At 36.9% G+C, this 20,688-nt stretch overlaps 1 protein-coding gene across 10 annotated transcripts in view; it reads right to left on the reverse strand.

Moving 5' to 3' along the window:
• Positions 1-20,688, reverse strand: part of LOC131078847 (zinc finger CCCH domain-containing protein 27) — a 116,004-nt gene that overhangs the window by 63,019 nt on the left and 32,297 nt on the right. For all 10 annotated transcript variants that reach the window (XR_009113863.2, XR_009113861.2, XR_009113853.2 and 7 more), the window contains exon 2: positions 11,652-11,770. Coding sequence is in view for 3 of the 10 variants with exons in the window: in XM_058016692.2 (XP_057872675.2) it covers positions 11,652-11,770 (119 nt within the window). In the remaining 7 variants the exon portion in view is untranslated. The remainder of the gene's footprint in view (positions 1-11,651; positions 11,771-20,688) is intronic.

The raw sequence follows: 20,688 nt of genomic DNA on the forward strand, positions 1-20,688 counted from the left end.
GCAGATTAGGAAAGATGCGTCTCTTGTAGGAGGGTGTGTTTATCAAGGGATATAACCTCTGTGTTAACCGTTTCACCAAGAACAAAGATGTTACTGCCTGTAACTTAATAACAGTTCTGATCTGAACTGATCAATGGTGATGTTACTGGATGCTTTGATTCCATTCCCTTATATCTCTCAATGTGAGGGAGAGGTCACACCTCTTCATCATGTATGCCCTTTAGCAAGAGACACGCCCTTTCACCATTAGCACTTGTTAATGCATGGTAGCTTATGCAAGATAAGATATTTCTAACCTTCCTTGTTCTGTTATTTACATACTTCATGTCTAAACTTATATTGCATATGACTATCGGATTTTACAAACATTGCTTAGCATATTAAATGCTATAAGTTATCGGGTTATTAGCCGATACATACTTGCTATCGGGTGCATAACTATTGGCACCGATCCACATCTGTTATCGAGCTTAATCATCGGGCATATTTGTTATCGGGCTTAATACATACACCGCTTCATTTGGAATTAACAGTGGTTAACAACTGCACCGGTTGGATTACATACATTGTGCATTTTGAATCATCGGTGTTTACATGAACCGATTCATTATCTTGATCAATCATTATATTATATTACAATATGCTATCAAGGTTTTGAACCGATAAACAGCCTTGTGTTAATGGTATAATTACAAAGGCACCGATCAATGGGTGCATTGATCGGTCATGCCTAAAAGGCATGACCGGTCAATACACCAATTGACCGGTTGCCTAAATGATATATATACCAATTGAATTCATTTGGAGATGACATAGAAAACATAAAATGATCTCTCTCTTTCAGACCTGCAGATAAAATCAGAATTATTAGACATCAACATAATTCCTCATATACATTTATAGCATACATAGTTCATAACTTGTTCTTTAATTGAAATTGAAATAACTTTACATGGTATCAGAGCCAGGTCCAGGCTAGGAGCCCCAAGCACACGAGAGGTGTGGCTTAAGGGGGGTGTTGGTGTTGAAAATAAGCCACACCCGGACCGACGATGGACTGTTCCAAAAGGGGCCAGTAGCTCAGTGGTAGAGCACTCCAGCAGTGTATGGAAGGTCCTAGGTTCGAGTCCTAGCTGGTCCATGTCTCAACAGCACTCTTTGAAAGAGTGCAACTCTTCATTATTTATTCCCTTATATCTCTCAATGTGAGGGAGGTCACACCTCTTCATCATGTATGCCCTTTAGCAAGAGACACACCCTTTCACCATTAGCACTCTTTGAAAGAGTGCAACTCTTCATTATTTATGCCCTTTGAAAGGGACACAACCTTTCACAATCAGATCTGCACTTTTTATTTAAGTCAGTTCTCCACTTCTGATTGCCCAAAAATTATCCCCTTCGAATGAGGCTCTCTTCTCTCCCCTTTATACCTCATATTTGGGGGGGTCACAACTTATCATTTCATGCCTTTGTCCATTCATTACCTTTAATAAATTTTTAATTAGATTTTTTTATATTCTTTTTCATTTTAATTTTATTTTTATTCTTTTAAATTTTAATTTTATTATTAATATTTACCATTAAATTGTTGGGCATTTTGTCATTGATGTCAAGTGGTTTTTGTCAAGCTTGAGGTTTACTCAAAGTAATACTGGATTGAGTTTGAAGTGCATTTTGAGCTGTTGTTTATTCATTTGATCTTTTCCTTTTTGATTGAGCTGCTTGACGTGCTTCAGCTGCTTGCTTGGCTGTCAGCTTCACCTAGTTGCTTGCCTACTTCAGCTGGTTTCTTGTCTACTTTTTGTGCCAAGTGTCAATTCAAAATGCCATGTCATCATGTGGATTGGCATCGAATATATATAAAGACAAGACAATATTTCCTTTATGCGTTTTTTTTTGAGATAAATATTTTAATGGTTTTATTGGTGTGTTTTTTTAAAGTACAAGCTGGGCGGATAAGAAATTTAATACGACTTTGTGAGATGAATACATGCAATCAAAAGGCAGTTTGTGATATTCATGTCAGAGATTTTTTTAATGAAAAGAATTTATGGGCATTAAAAAAATAAAGGAGTAGTTGTGAATTTTCTGAATGTAATTTTGATACATGGTGAGCCGATACTTTTTAAAAAGAGGATGTAATGTATAGAGATACGTTTTTGGCGTGGTATTACTCCTGCGACTCCTCAAGTTTAATAACGGAAAATCATTATGGACCATTAAGCGGTGCTATCATGGAGTGAGACGAAATTTCTTTTTGGTTGCATTTATCGTGCTTATTGGGCCATGATTTGTGGTTGCCATATGCAGTAAGACATAATTAGTGTGAAGCAGTGGTCGTGCTGGAAGTGCGTTAAAAATATGAACTGGAAAAGTCGTGGCTCAAGACGTTTCTTTTGTGGTGGCAGAGTTTGTGCTTTAAAAAGAATTCTCTGGAGACAGGAATGAGTACTGTTCAATATTTTTATAGATGCGATAAGTGCCTGAGCAGATTTTTATTAAAAAAAAGACGAACAGTATCAGAGTAGAGTATACCATGTTCATGAGTTATTAAGGTGCCGCTGAGTATGATGTTAGTATGGCAGCCCGATATTGAGCTGTGTGGAAGCCGTTTTTGACTATGAACATTTCTTTTAAAACAGTGGTATGCAGCTACAGGCAAATATATATATATGAAGTAGACTGTGTGGCAGAGTAAAGTGTGTGATCTCCTGGGTGTGGCTGTGCAAATTGAGAGTAGTTGAAGGTTTGACGTGGTATGTGGGAGTCTGTGTGATAGGTACCTTAGTGATATGCATGCTTCAGAATTTTGCCTATCTTGACAGAATTATTTACAGCATATGATCTTGAGCCTAAGTGTGATGTTTGATTTGAGAAGAATGGAGAGGAGGTCATTTTGAAGAGGTCGATTTGAAATTGTTGAATTGGTATTCTCTTCATTGTGAGGTTGGTGCCTCTGTTGTTATCTCAGTTGGTGCTGAGTGGGGAGTCGTTACTCTCCTTTAATTTGTTGCCTTGTAATCTGGGTTGGTGCCCATTTGGAGTTTATAAGAAATTTTTGGTGCCGTGGTTTTTCAACCGAAAGAGTTTTCCACAAAAAAATTCTGTGTTCTTGTTTTTATTAAGCTCACATTTCCATGTCTTAGTTTTAAGTGATTTTTTGAGTTTTCAGCTGTTTTGAAAAATTTGAAACACTGATTCACCCCACCCCTCCTCTCAGTGTTTCCTGTGTCTCTCTCATAAATTCTATTTCAAAGTGGGGACATTACACTCCCCCTCCCCGCTTTCTCAATATAAGTGTGTGTGTTTCTTCAATTGTTATCAGAGTGGCTTACTTTGGAAATAGCCTAACTACTAGAAGGAAGATCTCAAGAACACACATCATCTGCCAAGATGGTTTCTCTTCAAATCATGCTCCATTGTTCAATAAAACTAACTCTGACTTTTGGAGCATAAGGATGAGCACCTATTTAATGTCACTTGGATTTGATATGTAGCAATTAGTTGTGGATGGCCATATGGCACCATCTCCTCCACTGACGGATCAAGCCAGAAAGAGGGCAAGTGAAAATAATGCTAAAGCAATTAATGCAATTATATGTGGCTTATCTAAGTTTTCAAAATTTGTCGAAGTTATGCAATGCATATCGGCAAAAGAAATGTGGGACAAGCTTCAAAAGACCTATGAAGGTGATGACAAAGTCTAAAGGACTAAGCTCCAAACCAATAGGAGACAATTTCAAAGTTTGAAGGACAAAGAAAATATCGCAGCCTATATACCTTGCGTGGATGAAATCGTCAACACTATTCGTGGTCTTGTAGAGAAAATTGAGAATGAAATAATTGTGCAAAAGGTATTAAGATCTCTCCCCATGAGATTCGATGAGAAAGTTTCCGCCATTTAAGAAGTGAAGGATCTAGAAGCTTTGAAGATGGACAATCTGCATGGGATTCTCATGGCATACAAAATGAGGATTAAGAAGGAGAAGACGTCAAAGAGAGAAGCCGATTTCAAAGCATCTAATAAGATGAAGATCAAAGAAACTGAATCAAGTGAAAGTTCCAAATGATGAAGAAGAAGCTCACTTTGTGAGGAAGCTCAAGAAAAGATTCAGCAAGAACAAGGTAAGTATGCTCTTAAATGTTTTAATTGGGGTAATATAGGTCATTTTGTTGCTAAATGTCCACAGGATGAGAGTGACAGCAATGAAGAGAAAGAAGACTATAGCAAAAGAAAAAGAAGGAAACATCAATATAATAAGAAAAAGTACACACGAGGGAAGCTTGAAAAGAACAACTTTTGAAAGCATAAAAATAGCCTCTACATCCAAAAAGATGATAGCTCATCCAAAGAAAGCGATGGAAGCTTCTTGAATAGTGGTAGAGAAGAGATTCTATTCATGGCAATGGAAACAAGAGATAATGCCCAAGATTGTGAAGACAAACAAAAACAAGAGTTAGAAGGAGAAGAGGAAGCCATAGTAAGATCTGGAGGAAGAACTCATTCGATCCCTAGACAAAATCAAGAAGAATTCAATGCTAAAACAACAAATTCAAGAGAATGATGAATCTAATACAAAGCTATCCATAAAATGATGAATCTAAGGCAAAGCTATCTCAAAATCTTGAAGAATTGGAAAGAATGATCATGGATCTGAAGATTCAAATTGAGTACACAAAACGAATTGAAGTTGTAAGAGATCAGCTAAAGGCAAAGGAATTCAGTTGTGAGAAATTAGAGCTTGAAATTATTTCCTTGATGAAGGAGTTTGAGAAATCTAATGATCAATCGAATTGAAAAATGAAGTTTGAAAAGAGCACCAGAATAATGGAGGAGATTATCAACTCCCAAAGATCACCTTTCATCAAGACAAGTCTTGGCTTTGAGGAAAACCAAAAGACGACCCAAGATGACATAACTTCTAAGGCTACAAAACTACCAAAGAAGATGAATGAAGAAAAGCCTAAAGGCTATGTCAATGTGCTCAAGAACTCTATCAATGGTAGCACCAAGAAGGAAGGAAATAATATCTCCCAAAAGAACAACATCCCTCGCAAAGACAACAATTAGAGATTTAGAAGATCATTTACACCAAGGCGAATCTCATATGTCCAAGTTCAATTATTCATTATTTGGTTATTGTTTCTTTTGCAATCAATTTGGTCATAAGGCAGTGGATTGTAGACTTCGTACAAGGAATGACTTTGGTTTCTCCAAGAGGAACTATAATTCGTTTACTTCTCTAATGGACTACAACATCATGTGCTATAAGTGCAACAATTTTGGACATACAAAGCATTTTTGTATAAGTAATTTTGTGAAACCTCCCAGACAAACAAAAAAGAAAGAGGATATCTGTGACAAGCAAAAGAACGAATCTACAAAAGTTTGGAAGAAGCAAGAATAAGAAATGGAGAACTCCATGCTTGTACAAGTTGCCTAGATACTCAAAATGAGAAAGATCAGTGGTATGTTAATAGTGGTTGCTCAACCCACATGACTAGTGACAAGAGAAAATTCCTCACCCTAAGGAAAGTAAGTGAAGGGCCAGTGAAATTTGGGGACAAAGCTATGACAAATATAATAGGAAAAAGGCACTCTTAGTCTAGATAATGGAATAACAAAACCTAAGAATGTTCTATATGATGAAGGATTGAAGCATAATCTCTAAGTGTGAGTCAAATGTGTGACCAAGGGCACACTCTTACATTTTATTTTGGAGGATGAAAAATCAAGAAGGATGGGAAATTGATAGCTAAGCTGATGCATATTGAACAGCAAATAATCTCTACATCCTCAATGAAATCAAAGGTGAATATGTTATATGGGGCAAGAAGATGAGCGTTGGTTGTGGCATAGGATGGGACACTTAAACTTCGACAACATTGTGAAGATCAGCAATAAGCAAGATGTAGGGGGGCATGCCGACAGCAAAGCCTCCTAATACTATTTGCAAAGAGCGCCAATATGGAAAGCAAACAGAGACAAGTTTCAAATCCAACAAGTACTAAAAGTCAAATGCTTTGGAACTTATACATATTGATTTATGTGGGCCAACAAGGACAAAAAGTTTACAAGGTGAGAGCTAATTTATGCTATTAATTGATGATTATTCCAAAATGACTTGGGTTACATTTTTTAAAGAAAAATATGAAGTTGTTGAGAGGTTTAAGGAATTCAAAGCCTTAGTAGAGAATGAAACTATGCTAAAAATCAAATGCCTAAGATCTAATAGAGGAGGAAAGATCACTTTAAATGAATTTGAAGAATTCTATGTACAGCATGGAGTAAGAAGATAGTATTCAGCCACAAGAACTCCACAACAAAATGGAGTTGTTGAGAGCAAAAATAGAATGGCTCAAGGAATGGCAAGAGCCATGTTAAATGAATCCAAGCTTTCCAATACTTTTTGGAGAGAATCGGTTCATATAGCAGTCTACATTTTGAACCAAGCATAAATCAAGGTGAACAACAACAAACACCCATATGAACTTTGGAAGGGAAGGCCTACATCAGTGAAGTACTTCAAGGTTTTCGAGAGCAAGTGCTATATAAGAAGAGATGATGAAGACTTGGGAAAGTTTGACTCTAGGTGTGATGAAGGTATCTTTATTTGATATTCCACAAAGAGTAAAGCTTACAAATGCTATAATAAAAGATTGCACAAAGTTGTTGAAAGTGCAAATGTGAGAGTTGATGAAGAGAGGCATCAAAAAGAAATGGTTAAAAAAGTTGATCATCAAGATGAAGAAAATTGCAAAGAAGAGGAAGTAGAGAAAGAAATTGAAAATGAAATTGTTGAGCAAAAAGAACCAAAGACACCATCAAGGGCACCATCCAAGACTCATCCAGATTTCTCCCAAAGAATCATCCAGAATGCTTGATTATGGAGGACGAACATAGAGAAATCCAGATGAGGCGATTTGCTAGTACATCAGAACATGTGAACATGTGCTTTCTCTCCAAAATAGAATTGAAACTTTGCAGAAGCAAGTGAAGACGAGCATTGGATAAAGGCTATGAAAGAGGAATTGGATCAAATTGAGAAGAATGAGACTTGGGAACATGTACCAAGACCTAAGGATAAGAATGTGATTGGCACTAAGTGGGTATTCAAGAACAAGCTAAATAAGGATGGCCAAGTTGTGAAAAACAAGGCAAGATTAGTATGCAAGAGATATGCTCAAGTTGAAGGGATTGATTTCGAAGAAACCTTTGGCCCCATTGTTCATATGGAGGCAATAAGCATGTTTTTAGCCCTTGATAGTTTCAAGAATTTCAAAGTTTGCCAAATGAACATGAAATCAATCTTTCTAAAGGAAATGGAAGAAAAGATGTTTATTGAACAAACAAAAGGATTTCTCCTATCAAAGAATGAGGACTACGTTTGCACACTAAAGAAGGCACTTTATGGACTAAAACAATCCCTGAGGGCTTGGTACTCAAGATACACAGGTATCTTCAACAACAAGGCTTTAAAAGAGAAATTGTGGTAGCAATCTTTATATCAAAAATGAAGGAGATGGCCTATTGATTATTGTGGTCTATGTAGATGATATCATTTTTGGAGTTAGCAATGACAAGATGTGCCAATTCGCCATGAAAATGCAAGAGGATTTTAAAATGTCAATGCTTGGAGAGTTGTCCTTCTTCCTTGGGTTTTAAATTTTCCAATCAAATAAGGGGATATTTATTTCACAAACCAATGGGATATTAAGGAGATGTTGAAGAAATTCAGGATGGAAGATTGCAATCTAGTGAGCACTCCCATGGTTACACGGTGCAAATTGAGTAAGGAAGATGAATCTCTTGAGGCTAATCAAACCCTACACATTTCCATGATTGGAAGTCTATTATATGTCTCAGCCACAAGGCCTAATATTATGCAAGCAATTGGTTCGGTGGCACGGTTTCAGACAGCACCAAAGGAAACTCATGTGCAAGCAATCAAAAGAATATTCAAATATCCAAAAGGCACGATGGATTTGGGTTGTCGTATCCAATAGATGAAGATTTCACCCTTTCAGCATATACACATGCAAATTGGGCCAATGACAAAAAAGTTACTAGTGGAGGAGCATTATTCCTTGATAACAGTCTTGTATCTTGATTGAGTAAGGAACAGACTGGAATACATTGCAGCAGCAGCAGCTTGTTGCACACAAGTTCTCTAATAAAAAAGACATTGAAGGATATTAAGGTTGAATGTGAGCATTCTATCTCCATATTCTATGACAATGCAAATGCAATCAACACCTCAAATAATCCGGTTATGCACTCCAAGACAAAGCACATTCCAATCAAATATCTCTTAAGAGAGCAGTTGTTTGATCAACAAATGAAGTTGGAATACATTGCTACACAAGAACAGATTGCAGACATTTTCACAAAGCCCCTTCCAAAAGAGACATTTGAGTATCTAACAGAGAATATGGGAGTGATATCACTCTCATCCAGTCACTAAGTTCTTCAAAAGGAGCATGTGTTCAGGGAGAGCAATTCATTGTCTTCTCTTTTGGCCCCCGAAAGTCTTTGCCATTGATGTCAAAAGAGAAGGAATAGAGTAAGGGTGAGTATTTCACTCCAGGGGAGAAATTGCCCCTGCTGCATTCTAAAATTATTTCTATGAGAAATTGCCATCAATGACAAAGGGGGAGATTATTGAAAAATTAGTCATTGATGTCAAAGGTCACACTAAGGCAATACCAATTAGATTATCCATGGAGTTTAATGCAAAAAGCAGATCAATTTTGGCACTCAGATTGGAAGTGTTAATTTGCATTTAATTTGAACAAATAAATTTTGTTTATTCCTACATGGGCCAACCCATGTCTATCAAGCCTTTCCTTGAGATTAAATCATAAATAAATAAATTTCCAAGGGCCGACGTCTCTTGAAATGGGTACCCAAATATGGCAAAGTTTTTGTAAATTAAATTAATTTGTTTTATGCTCATGGCTGACCTTGGAAGAGACACCACTCTTGGGTGAAAAGGCATTTCGTGTTGTATAAAAGCAGGTGTGGGGGAAGAAAATAGCAAACAATTTTATTGAACATCATTCATATGACAAACAGAAATAAAAAGATATGTAAGCAGATTTATGAGAAAAATTTGAGCAGATTTACAAGAGATATAAGGGCAGATTTATGAGAAATATTTGGCAGATTTAAGAGAGAATTTTCAGCATCAATTTAGTAAGAAGAGAATAGAAATTAAAGGAAGTCCATTGCAGATCTATGAGCAGAAATTGTTGAAGACCGTAAGCAGATTTGTGAAGGTGAATTAAAGTTGTTCTAAAAAGAAGTTCCAAATAATCATCATATTGTTATTTTGAAGGTATGTGCCTTCTAAGGAGATCGGAACAGAAGGTTGGTGCCTCTCATTGAAAGAGATTGGAGTCTCTTGCTGGGATGGTGCCCAGTTGTAGGGGATCGGTGTCTCCTGTGGATTGATGCCTACAAAGATTCGTAAAGAAGATTTCATTTTGTTGAGTCTAGATTTGGACGGTGGATCCAAGCAGCTATTCACCATTGTTTTCTCCCAAAAGGGTTTCCAAGTAAAATCTTGTGTCTCTTATTTGTGTGAATGTTTTTGATTGTCTCATTGTGATTGCTAAAGTTTTAATAAGCAAAAGAGTCTTCACCCCTGCCCCCTTCCCCCCCCCCCCCTCAGTATTAGTGTGTGTGTTTCTTCATCCAAAGGTCACTCAAGCTTAAGAAAACTGTGCTTGGGCTTTCAGCCTGTGATTGGATAGATGAGCACAACATCAAAAGTCCATTTTGCAAACTCAATATTACAATTATCATAGAAATCGGAAATTATCTAATCCACAAAATCAGAAACACTATCTTCATCTTCACAAGAATCCTCCATAGAAAAACAGAAAGCATGCACACGGATGCTATTTGCCTTGCTAAGATATTAAACAACAAAACAAGATGCCAACATTATGATATGGAAAACCAGCCTTGAAGATTGTATCATGCTACAGATTTTAACCATATGAATCTTGAAAAGTAGCCATTACCTAATCCACATCTTTATGGTTAATAGAAACAGAACTGGTCTCTCCATATTCACAAGAATGACCCCTAAAAACAGGGGTAGCAGGCAGGGAGATGTGAGTGCTTTCACAATTACATCCACACATCTATTTGAAAATGATTCAGCCTTCAAATACCCTCCTTCAGTTTTGCTCAGTCTTTCCATGGTTCAGGCCACTATTAATAATCTTTGAAATACCAACTAGCCATAAGACTCCTCTGATAATAAAATTCAAATATGAAAAAGAGAAGTTATGTTTCACTGTATAGTAGACAGCTTTAATTCTAAGTTACCGGTTCTTCCCCTTTTGGCCTGGGTTCCGGTTTTGGTTCTTGCCCGGTCCTGATTCTCCCCGGGTTCTCCTTGGGTTCCTCCCGGGTCCTTCCCAGGTGGCCAGGTTTCCTGTGGGTCCTGCGTCAAGTTATGTTTCACTGTATAGTAGACAGCTTTAATTATAAGTTACTGGTTCTTCCCCTTTTGGCCTGGGTTCCGGTTCTAGTTCTTGCCCGGTCCTGGTTCTCCCCGGGTTCTCCTTGGGTTCCTCCCGGGTCCTTCCCAGGTGGCCGGGTTCCCTGTGGGTCCTACGTCGCTGGACCCACAGGGAACCCGGCCACCTGGGAAGGACCCGGGTGGAACCCAGGTCGAACCCAGGAGGACCCGGGTGAACCTAGGAGGACCCGCGTGAACCCAGGCCTGTGGTTTCCCAAAAACGGGGCCCACGGGTCAAAAAAACAATAAAAAATAATAAAAAAAGACTTTTTAAAATAGTTTTTAATAATAAAACTCTAATTCGCCCCTTTATGACTTTTTAAAAAAGACTTGAAACTTGAATATTATCTTTTTTGCAAATTATGAATATGATATTAGACTTTAGTTATTAGTTTACTGATTACATTTGCGATATATGAATATTTATTGGCATTGGCAATTAATAATTATGGATTTATCATTTATTATTTATCATTTATGTATGGAAAGTCACATTGTATATTTTATTTTTGTATGGATTGTATATATTGACCATATATATAGTATATGGGTATATATATATAATTAATATATATATATATATATGTACGGACGAACCCGTACCCGTACCCAAGATTTTTTTTTTTTTGGGCCGAATCCGCGAATCCGTACCCGAATCCGAACCCGAACCGGTAACTTAGCTTTAATTCCTTCTCCTGCCATTCTAAAGAAAATAACAGTCTCTGTTTTGTTTTGTAGGTATTGATTTTAAAACATTAAATAGCAACATAAGGTTTGTCGTGATGATAAAGGCTGCTTGAAGAGATTTTGGTCACAAGCCTTATGATTGTGATACTATTTGATATGCTCCTATGACACATTACCCTATAACCATATGAATAAAATGATAGTGCTTATTGTTTAGTATGAAGAGAAGAATTTCTCTAGATTATATGGCTAAAGACATATCCTTTTTTTTTATCAATCAATAATAACTAATGATTAAGAGTATATAACACCCCAAGTCTTACACCATGTTGTACAAGTATTATCATTATTAGAAACGACATTAACATTTAAAGAAGACCACCATGAAAACATGGTAAAACAAAGCTAGAAGATAATATAGGAATATACCATCGCCTAGGAAATCATACAACTTATCAACACAAAGCTTTTGCAGCTCCTTCTTAGGTTTGTTGTTCTTCAATAATGCTACTATATAATTTGCCAATAATGCAGGATCTGCTTCTGTCCTGCCAAATAAAGAAAATGAGCAGCAAATCAGAATTTATACTTCACATATGCATTTCCAACAATACAAAACTAGGACGGTACAAATTTACAATAATGTCTCTACTATTATTTTGTCATGATTAACATCACAATAAATTTGGTTCTATACAACCCAGTTTCTTCAGCAATTCTCCTACTAATGGCATTAAATTATAAGCTCCCTCTATTCTAGCATTAAAATATGTGCATGCTCAAGTTCCTATCCACGTGTTTTCATAAGTGTTTCATATGCATTCAAGTATGCTTTAAGTTGCCATTTATGATTGTTGTACTCAGGAGTTAAATATCAATTGCTTCAAAGTTAAAAGAGTTAATTAAGAGAAACTGAAATTTTATGCTGAAAATCAAATTATTGTTTTCTCATGCAGAGAAAAAAAGCAATGTGTATCCATTTGAGATAGAACAATTATGCACAATTAACGAATTGACATCCTTAAACTTTCCAAATACCTTTTATTATATACTTTTAAATTTTAATGTAGGTATTAACATTTTGCACTTTATGTATTGCTTATAAAAACAAATATCCTCAAAGGAAAACATCCATGGTAAAACTTGTTTGTAGAGGCCTGAGCTCTAACAACTTTCTAGCTAATAAGAACTTCAATAGGGTTTGTTTTCGAGATCTGTTGACTCATCTAAATTTTTAATCTTTTCAATGAAATTATAGATTGTTATGTTTTAAACAGTCTCACCATGTAACAATTTTTCTTCAGTTTGATTTTCTTCTCAAAAAAAGCTTTTACAGTTTTACCTAAGAATAACTATAAAATACAACATTCGCTAGGAGTCATGTTTGAACTTCCTCATTAACGTCAAAAAAAAAGCCTTGAATAATGTTTCTTTGTAGACAAATTGATTCTCATTCTATCATAGTACATTATATCTCTTCCTTAAATATTTTTAAGATGATAAGGAGAATTTGGTTATGATAATGTGATTGAATGAATTCTGTCTTTCTTAAAAAAAATTATTGACATTTTGTAAATTCTACTTGTGAATTTTACATTGTTTGAATAATCTCATCAAAGACAACAACTTTTACTCTGATCTTTTAATCTCAAAATTTTGCCATCTCGTTCTCTCAATTTACATTTTAAAGAATAATTTTTTGATCTAGACTTTTCATCCATTTCAATTTTTTTAATCCCACATGTAAGACGAGATCTTTTCTAATCGGTCCTACCTCAAAACAACAATCCATGGTAAAACTTGAATTTGTAGAGGCCTGAGCTCTGACAACTTTCTAGCTAATGAGAGCTTCAATAGGGTTTGTTTTTCGAGATCTGTTGATTCATCTAAATTTTTAATGTTTTCAATGAAATTATAGATTGTTATGTTTTAAACAGTCTCACCATGTAACGATTTTTCTTCAGTTTGATTTTCTTCTCAAAAAAAGCTTTTACAGTTTTATTACCTAAGAATAACTATAAAATACAACATTCGCTAGGAGTCATGTTTAAATACATGACCTTGAATAATGTTTCTTTGTAGACAAATTGATTCTCATTCTATCTTAGTACATTATATCTCTTCTTTAAATATTTTTAAGATGATAAGGAGAATTTGGTTATGATAATGTGATTGAATGAATTCTGTCTTTCTTAAAACAATTTATCGACATTTTTTAAATTCTACTTGTGAATTTTACATTGTTTGAATAATCTCATCAAAGACAACAACTTTTACTCTGATCTTTTAATCTCAAAATTTTGCCATCTCGTTCTCTTAATTTACATTTTAAGGAATAATTTTTTGATCTAGACTTTTCATCCATTTCAATTTTTTTAATCCCAGATGAGATCTTTTCTAATCGGTCCTACCTCTAAACAACAATCCACAATATTCTCACATCATGAACAGGATAAATCCACAATGAAGTTATCAAGATTTATGTGGTTCTCAAAAAATTAAAAGTTTGTTATTTATGTGGATCTTCATGGCTCAAAAAGTTTTTATAAGATGATCAACTTCAAGAATTGACATCATGATTTCCTCGATAAATCTCCATAAATTCTGACTTTATCCGACAAATAGAGGTTTTCAAAGTTATACTTCATGTGGTTCTTTTTTCTCAGACATTTTATTAAGTTTTGAAATAAGCTTTTTATTGATTTTTCTACTAGGCCATTATATTTTAATGGTACTTTGTTGTGATGTTTTATTTCTTTTATTCTATATTTTTATATATTAACTCCTTTTTTAGTCATAAATATTCTATTATATAATAGTTTACTTTTTTTGCAAATAATTTTTTAATACATATGTCAGTATTTTTTATTTATTTTTTAAATCTCATTATAGATTATATAGATACAATAGAGAATAGACAACAGGGATTTATTTACCAAACACAGCCTGTTATCCAGTGTTCCACGGATGTTGGGGACAGGGAGACGGGGGGACGCGGGGACGGGCTTCGGGGACGGGGGGACAAAGGGAAAAAGTTTTGGGGACGGGTTTCGGGGACAGGGGGACAAAGGGAAAAAGTTTGGGGGAAACGCGTTTCCGTGGAACACTGCTGTTATCAATTGACATAGCATGATATGATAAAAGACCTCATTCAAATATTCTAGCAAAAGAAGTACTATTGCATGTTCATCTTCTATTCCACCTAGCACTAAAGGATCCTATAGCTTGAACTTATCGAAATTGAAAATTGGGTGAGAGCCCATGTACTAATGAAACCCCAACTTGAAAGGATGTCATTGACTTGCTCTACAATTGAAAATGAAACAAACCATATTTTGTTGGCTTTTGTTTCCTAGTGTTGTGACCTATTTCACACATCGCCCCATTGCAAATGGGGACCCCCAGTTGTTTGCTTTTTAGGGTTTTCGTCTTAGCTTTGCAATTTCATGAGTCTCTATTTTCGGGAGTTTAGAGTTAGAGTTTTTGAGAAGACATCCAGGTCAAAAAGGGAAATCATGTTCAAAACAGTGTTTGGACACCATCAAAGCACTCAGAAGGCCTGAAGGATGTAAAATGCAATTGCTTAGGGTCAATTCTGACAGCTTCCTATTTTTGTGGGAACCTACTTTTTTGCTTTTTGCTTCTTTTTTTTTGGCACTTTGGGACCAATCCGAGAAACATCTTTTTGGCCTGCATTTTGCTTTTTTGCTTTTTGCTTTTTTCAGCTTTCTGGAAAGTTGACCTCGGATTGGGTCCCTAAGGTCATCGCAGCAACGTTCATGTCTTCAGAAATCAAAAATTTGTGTCTCCAACTGTAAAAAGCAGGGTGTAATCTCTGGACGAGGTTTTGTTCCAAATGATCCAGATAAGCATGCATGGTTGAACAAGAAAGTCGATGGAGATAGCAATAGAAGAAATGAGAAGATGGCCAGCCAAACATGAGATCCGCCATGCATATTGTCCAGCCAACCTTGAAGTCCGCCCTCCCAACAATGTTCTAACAGCTGCAAGGAACATGGCAAAAGAGCTGCCAAGTCCGCCCACATGAATGGCTAAAAATCTACAAAGTCCGCCCAGCACTAAGATCAGCATGGCAAGCCAATGGCCAAGTCTGCCATGGAGTGGCACAAAAAAGATGAAGTCCGTCTAGCACAAGCCAAGACAAAACAAAGTCTGCCATGCCTAAGGCAAGGTAAAGTCCGCCCAAAGGGAAAACAAGGGGAGATGGCAAAGGAGATGCCAAGTCCACCAAGGCTAAACTAGACAATGTCCAAACATGTACAAAGTCTGCCCACCCTTTGGCATGTAAAGCTCAAAGTCTGCCCAACCTTGGAAGAATGTCCAAAAGCTCATAAAGTCCGCCTAGCACTTGATCAAATCGTCCAAGACATTAGAAAGTCTGCCCTCCTTCATGAAAAGTGGCAAGACAACAGCAAAGTCCGACCTAGGCATGAAAAGAATGTCCAAACACTCTCAAAGTCCGCCATGCATATGTCCAAGAGATAGTAATGTCCGCCCAAGGTTAGAATGGACAAAGTCCAAGGTGTTATGAAGTTCGCCAAGTGAAAAACAATGTTCATAAGAAGTTTGCCATGCCATCAATGGCAAATGGCTTGGGAAAAAAGAAGTTCGCCTAGATGAAATTGGCATAATGATGTGCCAAGTCCGCCAAAGCATGAGAAAGTGTCCTAACACATGAATAAGTCCGCCATGGATAAAGGTTTGGAAAAGTTAGAAGAGATATTCAAAAGTCCAACACTTAGAAAACTTTTTGAAAAACTCAATTTTCCAACACTTTAAAAAAATTTCAAATTCAAGAGAAGGATCTAGAAGGTTCTATGCCAACTCGCTTGAGGAAAAGTGAGTTTCCATTTTGGAAGAGATAAAACAAGTCCAAGTTAGATGAATCTTGGAAAAAACATAAAAACGAAAAAACAAAAAAAACATGAAGTTTCTTAAAATCGAACTCCTCCAACTATATATCAAATCGACTTGTCCTTTTCAATTCATTCTCAAGTTGAAGATTGAAGTTTGAAGGTTTTTCTCTCTCGAGGTTATGAAAGAAAGATTTTTGAAGAAGAATTTTTGAAGAAAGAGTAAATTTTCAAAGTGCAGGACAGAGAATAAAGTAAAAATTCTGAGTTGAAGGACAAAATTTCCAGAAAATAAAGTGCTATTTCTGAGTTAAAGACAATTTTCAGAATTGAAGGCAGATTTTCAGTCAAAATATAATTTCGAAGGGTTTGAAATCTGAGTTTGACTGATCTTTCTTCTGTCTTAATCACTTATTCTCGCGAAATTTACTAAGTATTTAGCCGAATTCGTCCATTTTCAATCTAATTTTTCACAAGAAATTTAGCTTTTTGACAGACTGAAAGTGAAATTTTCAAACAAAAGGGTCCAAAAATCAGAATTAGAATCTTCAATTTTCTCAAAAATAATGTTAAATGTTTATGTTGCTTGCAGGTTGATGACAACCAAAGGAGGACCTTCAAGAAAAGCTCAGATGAAGTTCGCCTGTAAAGGGTTGCAGCCGGAGTCAAAGACCAATTCCAAATGGAAAAATGTCACAAACACCAACCTCGGGCACGTGGACTTCAAAGATTTCAAGAGGAGAATATATGGGCAAGATGGATTTCTGCCAACACCTATTGCTCGCCGGATGATGAAAAATGGCATCATCCAAGCAGCTGGATTTCCACCAGCTATGGAATGTGTTGAACTTATGGTTGAATGTGCCATACACTACAATGCCCAAGAGAGAGAAATTGTTGCACCAGATGGAAGAGTATTGGCTCATCTCGGAGAGTTAGCCATCCAGGAAGCATTTGGGATACCAAATTACAATCGGACTTCTTATAAAACCAAAGAAGAAACCAAGAGACTTTATGAAGATCAGCCTGAACTTTGCGCAACAAATATTAATAAATTGTGGCTCGAAAAGCCAAGACCCAATCTCAAGAAAGTGCCAAAGAGACTATTTCACACTGACTTCAAGGAGGAGTACGGTGATATTGTCATACTGCTGAATAGAGTAATGGGCAGCCCTCAGGGAGCGCCATTTGAAACATGGATGTATTATTTTATTGATGAGATCACCTTTAGAGTCAAAATGTTCAATTGGTCCAAGATAATCAGCAACAACTTGAATGAGCAACTGAAAAATTTGGAAAGGATGAAGTCCTTTTACATGAGCTCTTGCATTGTCAATCTACTGGCAAGAAACTACAGATACACCGGATTGATTTGTAAACGCAGAGTAGGCAATGGCGAAAATGAATTTAAGTCCTACGACTGCTATCCGCAGCTGCAGCTAACCGAGAAGGCCCACTTCAAGCAGGTAAATGATGTGTTCTTAATGTATATCACCAGAACATTGCAAGGAGGAACCCATCAGAGGCTTACTCTAGAAGCCAAGAGCCTGATAAGCAAGTATGGATCCTGGTTTATCCAGTTTCCAAGATTCACATACATAAGAATCCAAGGATTTACCAGATGTCCTTATCGACTTCCAATCTATACCACTAATAGAATGATCTTGCTAGAAGTTCTGAGGCAATTAGACGTGTATCAAGGCTTCCAAGGAACCAAGCAGAAAGCAATCATTTCCTTTCCATTTTTCATCGGAAATATGCTGGAGTCTTGCCCAACAGCATATGTAGCTAAGAGTGCCAGATTGGAAATGCAGTGATATCCTTTCACATTCTACCGATCCAGGGCTGATTTTGATCCACACAACCAAATTGGATCAGTAAACGGAGAAAAGTACAAGCATAGAGTCGACCTGGAAGATTTTTGGGCAAATGTTGTGATGAGTTTGATATCAGGAAAAGACTATGGTCTAAATTGCCAATAAGCTTGATTAGAACAACCGAGCTTTTCCGTGTGCCTGATCAGTTAGAGGATGATGGAGAATATGTTCAGTCGCGCTTTGATGAGAATTGGCCTCTCCCTCCTGTACAATGGTTAGAACCAGAGCTCGCAGATCTAACCACCTTGATGCGGCCAGTTGTTAAGTATTCATAGTGGTGGGTTGACCAACAAGTCCAAGTGCGGAAGTGAAGAGGTGTGACTCTCACTTACAACTTAATGGGCACCCTGGAATCATACTCTTCCAATGAAGCGGCATCTCAAAGTGCTAGGCCAATCGAAAGCATCAATTCAAGAAAAAGGAAGGAAGCAGTTGATGACCCTTCAAGGTCGAAAGGGAAGGAAGTCGTGAATGAGGAATTTGCTCAAAAGATGCAGAGATCAGAGCCATCCCATTCTACTACTACTAGGAATTTGGACAGCCTAATGATTATTGAGGATCAACCACTTGCTGAAATAAAAATTCCTTCTCCAATCCATGGGCGAAATATTGGCTCAGTCCAGCACGAAGATGAAGAACCTCCATCTCCCACAGGCGGGGAGATACTTGAATGAGAAAATGAAATGGATATTCTGGGCGATGAATTTCAGGAGGGAATGAGTTCCGCTCTTCGAGGAGGTCAGGATATTCCATGTGAAGAAAGTAATCAGGAAGAGGAAGTCATTGAACAACCTACAATTCCTGGTTGGTTGAAGGAAAGATTGAAGATAAAACTACCTATGAAAATAGTCCAGGAAGAAGAAGATGACACGGCCGATTTCTTGGCCAAATTAGGGAAGGTTGTTGCAAAGAAGCCTACCAGGAAGTTTTCCACAATCCAGAGAGATGAGACAGGCTGTCATACAGTTTAGATTGTTGTACCAAAAGTGGACAAGTCAAAAGAAGAGATTACTCATCAGGAGTATGAAATTACCACCTTCGACTTGGGACCAACTACGAAGGGTCAAGAGGTGGAAGACAGAGATATTCAATTGCTTCCATGAAGGCAATACTGGACAAAGAGGTAGGAAAGAAGAGAGAATACATAAAGGAAATTGAGCGCCTAAAGGAATACATTCAGCACTTGACCAAGCCACTTAACCAGGGCCATCCAGCAACTCCTCCACTTTTGAATTCCTCGCGGGAAGCAATTGAAAATTTTGAAGAAGAAAAAGTGACGGCAAGAGAGACTAAAGAATGGATGGCAAGCAAAAGAGAAGAAGCAACCACATTCGTGGACGGATTGATGTTGACATATGGACAGACTTCCTCTTTGCTCTCCAAAATTGCAAGCATGGCATAAGCATGGGCTGACCTTCAAGACGTTCAGGACAGAATTATCCCATGCCTTAGAGTGTTGAAAGGAATTCCTAAACAGGAATTGATTGATGGAAAGATAATTGCAGTAGGAGCTGCATATGATTTCAACGCATGGCATTGGGCAATGGTTGCACGAAGCAAAGTCCTAGAGAAGGTAAAGGATGATAGTATTAAGGCCAAAGCGAAAATTAAAGAAATAAAAAGCAAAATTTTCCTTGTAAATGCCGATTTGCTTGAAAAGGAGACCATCCGGGAAAATGATATGCGGCTGGAAAATCTCAAACTCAGAATTCAGGAAATTTTCTTTGCCAACACTGGACCAATAAATTTGACTAAGGCATCGCATTTCTTGTCTATCCAGGATGCCTTCCAAAGATAGGAATTGGAGTGGGAGGTTGATTTTTCTGTGTGTGCAGATGAACTGGATGGATTGGAATTCAATGTCAATATGCTGCCACATGTCACAATGGAAGAGGTCGGCCCAATCGTGTCCAGGTTCATTGAACACACTGCCGCTCGCGAGGATAAGGATGTGCCTTCCTAGGAGATAGCTCTTCATGCCACTTGTCTAGCATGCATTTGTCTTTGGTCTTATTTTGGGAAACTCTTTCTAAGGTTGTGTTGTCTTAATCTCAGCCATTGATCTTAGATCGATCTCGGCCTTTCATTTGTTTCCAGAAACTCTATATAAACTCTCAGTCTCATTCTCTCATTTCATTCTATTGTGGAGAGATTTATGAAATTGTTGCTTAGAGCTATTTTGATAATATAGGTTCATTTGCAGTTTGCTTTGAAGCCTTATTATTATCACGTGGTTGCATGGTTGCATATATTTCTTCAACATAGAATAGTTTTGTTTAGAGTAAATTTGCTTTCAAAGTTGTTAAATGAATGAAAGATTTGACAGTATAGGTTGGTGAAACTATTGCTCATACTTTCTTTGAATAGATTATTTTTATTCAATGCGTAAAGTTAGTCTGAGCTTGTATCGTGGATGCTTAACTTCTACTTTGGGTGAATATTGTTCGTTGGATGGTATCATTCACAGTCTGAAAATTTCAAGCACAACCTTAGAAGATTGCACCTACTTTGTCTAGTTGTCCATAGTGTGGCAAAACAAAGTATCGTTGATTGGTTTCACCTAATCTTTACCCTCTCTCGAGTTCTTACGAGTAGTATAGAACTTCTAAACCCCTATTCTTTTATCCTTTTTTTTTTAAGTCCAAAATTGAAAAACCAAAAAAAAAAAGACCATTTATTGTTAGATTCATCTAAGTCCTAACTTGTGATCATTAT

This window comes from Cryptomeria japonica, chromosome 8, assembly GCF_030272615.1.
Source record: "Cryptomeria japonica chromosome 8, Sugi_1.0, whole genome shotgun sequence".
In the NCBI taxonomy this organism is placed as follows: domain Eukaryota; kingdom Viridiplantae; phylum Streptophyta; class Pinopsida; order Cupressales; family Cupressaceae; genus Cryptomeria; species Cryptomeria japonica.